At 46.4% G+C, this 9,851-nt stretch overlaps 1 protein-coding gene across 1 annotated transcript in view; it reads left to right on the forward strand.

Moving 5' to 3' along the window:
* The window catches only part of Slc26a8 (solute carrier family 26 member 8), a 54,497-nt gene that overhangs the window by 27,420 nt on the left and 17,226 nt on the right, over positions 1-9,851 (forward strand). Inside the window, exons 8-10 of the mRNA XM_031347972.1 lie at positions 2,511-2,593; positions 7,416-7,563; positions 8,706-8,819. Of these exons, the coding sequence (XP_031203832.1) occupies positions 2,511-2,593; positions 7,416-7,563; positions 8,706-8,819 (345 nt within the window). The remainder of the gene's footprint in view (positions 1-2,510; positions 2,594-7,415; positions 7,564-8,705; positions 8,820-9,851) is intronic.

Genomic DNA, 9,851 nt, shown 5'->3' on the forward strand with positions numbered 1-9,851 from the left:
TGTGTGTGTGTGTGTATGTGTGTTGTGCTTGGGAGGCAGAGGCCTGCCGGGTCTACAGCGTTCCAGGACAGCCAGGGACTCTGTCTTGGGCGATGTGGTTGCTACTTCCAGAAGGTCTGAGTTCAGTTCCCAGGAGCTCCCTCAGGCTCAGAACCCAGCTTCAGCCCAGGAATCAGATGCCCTTTGCTGACTCCATGGACACTCCTCCTCACACATGGACGCCCACGAGCTTGTAAACAAGAATAGCATAAACCTCTTAAAACAACTGTAAGGAAACATTGAGTCAGAGCAAAACTGGTGGAATGGTTTTGTTTTGTTTAAGAGTTCTTTCTTTTTATTTTATGTGCATGGCTGTTTTATTGAGTGTATGTAAGGCACCACGTGCATGCCTAGTACCTGAGGAGTCAGAAAAAGAGGTTGGATCCCCTGGAAATGGAGTTACAGATGGTTGTGAGCTCCCATGTGGGTTCTGGGAATTGAACCCAGGTCCTCTGCAAGATCAGCAGTGCTCTTACCCACTGAGCCTGCTCTCCAGTTCCCTGAATACAATATTAAATACTTACTATTTTGTAAAATTCTCTGTTTATGTCTCTGTCTCTGTCTCTCTGTCTCTCTCTCTCTCTCTCTCTCTCTCTCTCTCTTTCTCCTACTCACTGGTATTTTAAGATACTGTGTAACCCAGACTGTCCTCAAATTCGTGCAATACTTCTGCCTCTGCTTCTCAAGTACTGGGGTTTCAGCCATGTGCTATCCCCCTGACTATGAAATGCTTTCATTTTATTTATTTTTTTTAAAAAAGATTTATTTATTTATTATACGTAGGTACACTATAGCTGTCCTCAGACTCACCAGAAGAGGGCATCAGATCTCATTATAGATGGATGTGCGCCACCATGTGGTTGCTGGGATTTGAACTCAGGACCTCCAGAAGAGCAATCATTGCCCTTAACCACTGAGCCATCTCTCCAGCCCATTTTATTTTATTTTTAATTGAATTTATTATTCATATGTGTATGCTACAGACGAGCATGTAAATTCTACAGCACTCATGAGAAAGTTGGAGGACAGTTTGGTGGAGCTGACCTCTCTTTCCACTGTGGTCCAGGGCGTGGACTCGGGTTGTTAGGCTAGCACCCAGCAAACACTTTGACGTCACTCATATGTTTTTATTTTGTAAAGGTTTTGGGTTTGCTCAAGTATACTGGACAATAGGGATGTTATACATTGCTTTGCACAAGGAGATGTCTGGCATGCCATAGTTCTAGTCAGTTAAGCTAGTCAACATCCCTTACCACACAGGAATATCTCTTTTGTTCCTTTGTTTTGGTTTAGTTGTGAAACCAGGTCTCACCAGACAGCTAAAGCTGGCCTCCAACCCTCAACCTGCCCACAAGTTCTAGGCTTACAGATACAAAGCCCCTGGCCAGCTAGCGGACACATAGCCCAGTGATTATCCTTTCACTGCGAACATTTACGATCTCTTGCTTTCCCAGTTTCCAAGTCTGCAGTAAACTGTTATTAAATGTAGTCGCTGGGCTGTATGTACCCAAATGTGTACTTTTTACCCATGTATTGTGTATGGTGTGGGTGTGTGCACACATGTATGTTAGAGAGCTTGCCCACATGGGTACATGGTCGAGACCAGAGGCTGACCTTGTGTTGTGTATGATGTGGGTGTGTGCACACGTGTATGTTAGAGAGCTTGCCCACATGGGTACATGTGCACACATGTATGTTAGAGAGCTTGCCCACATGGGTACATGTGCACACGTGTATGTTAGAGAGCTTGCCCACATGGGTACATGGTCAAGACCAGAGGCTGACACTGTATTGTGTATGGTGTGGGTACATGTGCACACATGTATGTTAGAGAGCTTGCCCACATGGGTACATGTACACACATGTATGTTAGCTTGCCCACATGGGTACATGGCCGAGACCAGAGGCTCACATCAGGTTTCCTCCTCTGCTGCTCTCGATCTTGACTTTCCTTTTGATTTTTAAGAGATTTTTAAAAATCCTCTGCATATGTGGGTATGTCAAGGGTATGCACACATGAATGTAGGTGCCTTCAGAGGCCAGAAGAGGATATTGGGTCCCCTGGAAGAGCAGTCACAGGTGCTTCTGAGCCACCTGATGTGGGTGCTGGGAACTGAACATGGGTCCTCTGGAAGAACAAGCGAGTGCTCTTACACCCTAAGCTTCGCCCAGCCCTGCCCTCCTCTTTGTCTCTTTGTTCTTTTCATACAGAGACTCTCACTGAACCTGGAGCTCTGACTGGCCAGCTGGCCTGCGGGTTCCTGGAATACACTCCACTCCCCATCCCAAGCGTGTATCAGAGACCAAGGCAGCTAAGGCTTTGGTTCCAGTGCCAAAAGGAGCTTGGATAATCGAACAGACGGCCCCTCTCTAGTCAGGACGGCCCACATTTCATTCACTCACTGTCCTGTGAGAGCCTCCGAGCCCTCACTCTGTATTTGTCACACGCCTTTCCTTTTGTCTCCTGACAGATTCTTGGCTTCAGCTTACTTACAAGCAAGATAACCATGGCTACGGAAAACAGCAAGATGCTGATCAACATGATCCCGTACAGGTGAGCCATTACACTTTTCTTCTTTGTTGCTTCTGGGTTTGGTTTGGTTTTGTTTTTTTTAACACAGAGTTTCTCTGTGCAGCCCTAACTGTCCTGGAACTCACTCTGTAGACCAGGCTGGCCTCGAACTCAGAAATCCGCCTGCCTCTGCCTCCCAAGTGCTGGGATTAAAGGTGTGAGTCACCACTGGGCATCATTCCACTTTTCCAGATTGCTTTTCCTTTATTTTTGTAACAGGGTCTCGCTGTAGGTAGCTCAGCCTCACCATCTCTTGGTTCGGCCTCCCAAGTGCTGGGGTGACAGGCATGCACCTGTGTGGCCGCTTGTTGTTCTCTCTCAGGCTCCCTCTCAGCCTCTCCCCACACAGCCTGCCTCAGTCTTTTCTAGGAGTGTTTGGTTACTGTGAAGTTCATTGAGCACACAGGTCATTTCTCAGCCCTTTGGGTAGGATCACGTGTGGAGCCCAGAGGTTGTGACCAAGCAGCAGCCACCACAGCTCCTTGTCTTTTCTTTACTCACCCTCTGCCACTTGCTCACACCAGCCTGCCAGCTTAGTCAGACATCTGCTGGGTACCCAGAACACCAGAGACTCCATTCTTTTTTCTGTAGGCATTATCGGTCTCATAGAGCCCCACCATTGTCTGGTTAATTTTCAAGAGCAAATCAAGAAAGCCAGGCATGTAGTGCCCACATGTAATCCCAGCACTGGGGGGGGCAGGGGGAAGGGCGGGGAGGGGGGAAGGCAAGAGGATCAGGAGTTAAAGGCTAGCCTTAAAAAAAGGGGGGGTGGGGGTGGGGGACTGGAGAGATGGCTCAGTGGTTAAGAGCACTGTCTGCTCTTCCAGAGGTCCTGAGTTCAATTCCCAGCAACCACATGGTGGCTCACAACCATCTATGAGATCTGGTGCCCTCTTCTGGCCTGCAGGATACATGCAGGCAGAATGCTATATACATAATAAATAAATAAGTCTTAAAAAAAAAAAGGCTAGCCTTGGCTACACATCAATCACAAGGGTAGCCTGGGCTGAATGAGAGACGCCCCCCCCCCAATAAAACAACAAAAAGATGGGATGAGAGATTGTTTCCTAGTGTCCCAGAGAGGAAACACAGGATTCCATGTTGAGAAGAGAACTGCTGCTTTGCTGCCGCCAGCTTGATTGTGGGCTTCAGCTGCTCCCCCACTCCTCTCCCGCCTTCTCTTCTTCTTTAGACTGTGCTGGGATTGAACTAGGGCCTCGTGCAGGTTAAGCAAGCACTCTGCCATTGAACAGCATTTTCTTCTTAACTGGGTAGGTTCTTTTTGAATAAGCTGGCAGCCCTGAGGGACTCACGAGTCCTCTGCACTTGGTTTCATCTGTCAAGTGACCCTTGCTGCCGTCGGACAGTTGCCACTTTTGAGTTTGATTAGAAAGGACTAGACAGCAGTGTCACAATCCACAGACAGCCTTTTGAAGAATACTGCCTGTGACTTCACACTGCACACAGCAGGATCCCAAAGCACTGGGGACATTGGCTGAGCTCCAGGATAACAACATGATGAAGCAGGCCCATATCCTAACAGTTTCCTGGGAACTGCAGCAGTGATGGCCAAATACATTTGGTATCCTATTCAATAACAAAGACATGATCAGATACCATCTCTGTACAGTGTGTGTGTGTGTGTGTGTCTGTCTGTGTGTGTGGTGGGGGCAGAGTACAGGGGAAAGTCAGCAATGTGCGCGCTTTCTTTCCTTCCTTCCTTTTCTTCTTCCTTTCTTTCTCTCTCCCTCTCTCTCTCTCTTTCTCTCTCTTTCTCTCTCTCTCTGTCTCTCTCTTTCTCTCTCTTTCTTTCTTTCTCTTTTTTGGTTTTTAAAGACAGGGTTTCTCTGTATAGCCCTGGCTGTCCTGGAACTCACTCTGTAGACCAAGCTGGCCTCACACTCACAGAGATCTGCCTGCCTCTGCCTCCCAAGTGCTGGAATTAAAGGCGTGCGCCACCACTGCCATGCTAACTTATATTTTTTTAAACATATTTTTGTTTGGTTTTGTTTTTACATTTGGGAGGGGTTGGGCAGGTTCATGTGGCAGCACGCATGTGGAGGTCAGAGGAGAACTGTGGGAGCTGGTTCCTCCTTATCCCATGTGAGTCCCGGGAATCACACTCAGGCTGGGCGGAGAGCGTGGGCGAGGCGTCTCAGCCTGGCCTGTGTTCTTCAGCTTGGCTTTTATGGTGAGATTCAGGGTACATTTAAACATTGCTTTTGAAGGGTCTTTATTTGAGCCCTTTTTTATTTATCCATGGCTGCCAAAAACTAGTAAAATTTGGACACTGTGACCTGACTCCTGCCCACATTTCCTGGTGATGCTTTGTGTTCGGTTTGTGCACTTTTGTAACCCAGGCAGTCCAGTCCAGGGCTGAGTCTCTGATCCTCCACCATGTACATCCCAAATGGTGGGTCTTTGCTGCGGCGCTCTACCACACCCAGAGTCTGTATTCTTTTTAATCCTAATTTGCTGATAAGCACTGAGTAACACGGCTGAGCCATCTCTCCTGTCCCTAAGAGGAAGTTTTAATTAGATAAGCTATTGTTTGCACTATAGAAAAGTCTACCACAAAAGCAGCATTCCTAAGTGTGTTAGTACACAGATGGTCTCACTGTGATCTTTCTATTGTTTTCTAGAATGGAATCCAAATATGGAGTCATGTATATTGTCTGTTTAGTTAAATGGTAAAAGATAATGAAAACAAGCATTTGGATGCACACATGCATGACACATAACACACACACATATACATATACACAGACACATGTACACATACAATACAGACAGATACATGTATACATGTACACACAATACATACATACACATAAACATACACTTGCACACATAGACACACACATTACATACAAACTACATCATATTCCCACAACAGACACATCCACACTATACACACATACACACACTCAACACATACACACTACACACACACACACACACACACATAAAGACACACACCCAAGCACACATGGTTGATGATGGGGAAGTGGAAGTGGAATTTGAAAGATAGGAATTACAAATCACAATCAATCTCTAGAAAATTTGGAAGCCATTTCCGAAGACTTATAAAGTCATCCAAAGAAATGAGGTATATCCAGGCCCCTAAAATAGCTTTAAAGGAGTGTGTTAGCATGAAGATATAAAGAAATGAAGCATATCCATACTCCTAAAACAGCTTTGAAGGAGTGTGTTAGCATGAAGATATATAGAAGACATCTTACATATAAGATATATTTATATAGGCATCCTCCTAAACCATCAGGATTTCTCTTCCTTTTTGCTCTCCTCCTATGGTGCGTGACATTTGAAGGTTAAGCCTCTCGAGTCCTGAGAGGAAGCCCATGCAGTTCCGGCACATTATCATTTTATACATTGATCAGATCTCTTCCATTTATTTATGAGAAACCTTGGCCTGGGGTGATCTTTTCCTTATAATGTCTTTAGTTTCTGGAAGTTTCTATAAAACTGGGTTGATTTCTTCCTTATGTACTTGAATCCACCAGTGAAGTCATATGTAGGCCTGAAGGTTTCACTATGGGCAGGTTCTTAACTATAACTCTGTTTTTATTGCTCAATTTTCTTGGTTTATTTTTGAGATGTGACCTTAGGTAGCCAGAGCTTTAAGCCTGGCACTAACTGCCTGATCCTCCTGTCTCTACCTTCCAGGTTCTAGGTTTATTTCAGGCAAATGTTCATACCTAGCTTGTTTGTGATTAAACAAAACTTCAATTATCACTTTCTTTTATCACTTTCTTGTGATAAAATACCCTCTGACAAATGCAAGTTATGGGAGAGAGCTTTTACTCCAGCTCACGCTGCAAGCATATAGCCACTCGTGCTGGAGAGGGCTCAAGGTGGCAGGCGCTTGAAGCAGCTGGGTACAGCATTCTGTGTGAGGAAGCAGGGGCTGAGGAGGGCATGCCGTGCGCAGCTCCCCTTCTGCACTCACAGCAGCGGGCAATGAAGACAACCCTCAGGGCTGCCCAGACGCTCATCTCCCAGTGACTGAGATAATTTAAGCTGACAGTTACCACCACCACACCACTGTGTGACCACTGTGTCTGCTTTAGGTTATCTCTCTCTCCTGGAGAGCACTTTGTTAATTTGAATCATTCAAAGTATTTATCCATTTATTTGGAATTATCAAATATATTAGTATAAAGTTATTTGTAACACTCTTTAGAATGTTACCATTGAATGCATTCTTTAAAGTACACAGTTCAATAAGCCAGGCACGATGGTACATGGCTGTAATGCCAGCCCTTGGGAGGTTTAGACAAGGAGACCAGGAACTCCAGATCAGCCTGGGCGACCTGAGATTCTAATTCAAAAAGCAAACAGACAAAACCTGTGTGGGGGAAGGTATGTGTAGAATTTGTATATTCCTGAGTGAAGGCCCTGAGGAGACCTGGTCCTGAGGAGTGGGAACACACGGGCACTTGTGAGCCTTTCAGCTCTAAAGCATCGTAGGTGCAACCCACCCACACCCCAGGACATCCTCAGTAGCAGAAGCAGTCTCCTCTGCTCATACCTGGTACTTGCTCTCACTGCAAGGTGAGAACAAGGACCAGAGAGCCACGGAGGATGCTGTGTCACTCGGCCTGGTTTGCTGGCTGTTTTGACAAGCTTCAGGCCTCCATTGCTCTGTTTGTCCTTTATTTGTTAAGAAGAAAAAAAAAAGGTGGGGGAGAGGCCATGGGGTGAGCGTGGTGTGAGGACTCTGAGAAGGGGAGGTGCAGAAGGGACTTCCTACCCCAGCAGTGATTCCACCCTCCTGTTCCAGCTTTGTGTTCCCTGAGACTCCAGAGTTCGGCGTTCTTAGCAGAATTATTTTACAAGCCATGTCTTTGTCTTTCGTGAGCTCCTTTCTGCTCATCTCGCTGGGCAAGAAGATTGCTACCTTCCATAACTACAGACCCAACTCCAACCAGGTGAGGCGCCATGCGTCACATGACCCACTCACCTTCCGTAACTAGTTATGGAAGCATAACTACAGACCCAATTCCAACCAGGTGAGGGGCCATGTGTCCTGGTAGCTTACATGATTGTCTTCTCACGTGACACTCTCACCAACATGCAGGTTCCATTCCTCTTTAACCAGTGTTTGTTGAACTACAATTTGTACTGTAATCACATAAGTGGAGGATGTGTAATTTTGAACCTTCTTGAATTCATGCAAGTGTTGTCCCCCTAGAATGGATGTGGTGCAGAGAGGTGAAGGAATAACTAGGTGGGGGACACATGTTTGTTATCCCAGAACTCAGGAGTTAAAGGCCAGCCTGGGCTACAGGAGACCCCGTCTCAAACAATGCTGATAGCCAATGATAACATATGGCGCATACTGCTGAGCCAGCAGAGCGGCTGTCTGCCTTCCATATGGCCTCAGAAGCCAGAAGAATCCTGGGACACAGGTGACACGAAACAGCACATACAAACCAGGCTGCTTGTGTCTGTTGTTAACATAATGCCTTGTCTTTTGGCTTTTGCGTTTATTTTTTAGAAAAAAAAATCTCTACTCTGAAAGTGGTCCTTTTCCCTAGAACTCAAGAGACAGAGAAGCAAGAGTGTCCTAGTCAGACATCTAGGTTAGTGCAGACGCGAGAGGGGCCAGCACTGCACTCTCTCTGTGAGTCTGAGTCCAAGGGGTCATGGGAAAGCGGAAGAAAGCAAGAGTCGGGGTTTTTTGGTTTTTTGTTTGTTTGTTTGGTTGGTTGGTTGGTTTTTCGAGACAGGGTTTCTCTGTGTAGCCCTGGCTATCCTGGAACTCACTCTGTAGACCAGGCTGGCCTCGAACTCAGAAATCCACCTGCCTCTGCCTCTCAAGTGCTGGATTAAAGGCGTGCGCCACCACTGCCCGGCCAAGAGTCAGTTTTATTATGTTCAGAAGGCATGTCCCTTATCAGAAATGAGGACAGAGACACAATGTGATCTGGAAAATTGGATTGGCCCTCCCAGGGTGCTCCTCGAGGCTATGTGTAAGAACCCTAATGTCACCTCAAAAGCATTGCACTCCTAGTTCAAAATCAGATTCCCCAGCAGAAAGGGGCTCAAAGGCTCTGCTGTTTGTTTGCAGGATTTAATAGCCATCGGCCTGTGCAACGTGATCAGCTCCTTTTTCAGATGCTGTGTGTTTACGGGTAGTATGGCCAGGACTATCATCCAAGACAAATCTGGAGGAAGACAGCAGGTGTGTTGAAAAGGAGTCCCAGCCCTCGCATGTCCATGTGAGGAGAGATGCACACCTGCCCGTGTGGCGTCTGTGTGTCTGTCTATAGAAGGGCTCCATGTGGATTGATCTTGTAACGCTCTCGTTAGTTCGGAGCCTCTGGGGAGAATTTGGATTCGTGCTCGCCTTAAGTTTTTTGCTCAGATTTCTGTCTTTAAAAATTCTTGGGAGGGGGTGTCTGGTAGCACGTCCTGTAATCCCGGCACTTACCTCCAGCCCTATTGTGGGGCTGGGGAGACAGCTCAATGGTTAAGAGTACTTGCTGCTCTTATGGGGGACGGGTTTGACTCCCATATCAGGTAGCTCACAACCATCTGCAACTCCAGTTCTGGGCTCCTCAGGTAACAGGCATGGACGTGGTGTGCATACATGCATGCAGGCAAATAGTCATCCGCATAAAATAAAAATAACCTTTAAAAGGATGAAATATAAAATATATATATATATATATATATATGCACACACACACACACACATACACACACACACACATATATGCATATACCAGACATAGTGGTACAGGCCTTAAATCCCAGCACTCAGGTAGCAGAGGCAAGCAGATCTCTGTGAGTTCAAGACCAGAGCGGTCTACATACAGAGTTCTAGGAGAGCCAGGGCTACATAGTAAGTGAGTTCTAGGAGAGCCAGGGCTACATCATGAGATCTGTCTCAAGTACAAAACAAGGAAAAGGTGAACCTCCACTGAAGGTGGGGAGCTGTCAAAGCAACAGCAACACAGGGACAGGTGGGACATTTATTACGCAGGAAGTAGAATGGAAGGGACTTGGGGTTGTTTGTGAGGTGTCTGCTTGTGTGGGGAGGGGCTAAAGCTTTGAAAGCTGCGACTGTAAGGACTCCAGGGACAACTGAAACCCCACAGACAGCCTTCCCATGACACTCATGAAGTACCTACTATGTGTCGAATACTTCACTAAGATCCTAAAAGGCATGTGTGCTGAACCCCCAACTCTTCTTAAGAAAAAAAAAAAAAAA

This window comes from Mastomys coucha, unplaced genomic scaffold (genome assembly GCF_008632895.1).
Source record: "Mastomys coucha isolate ucsf_1 unplaced genomic scaffold, UCSF_Mcou_1 pScaffold3, whole genome shotgun sequence".
NCBI classification, from domain to species: Eukaryota; Metazoa; Chordata; class Mammalia; order Rodentia; family Muridae; genus Mastomys; species Mastomys coucha.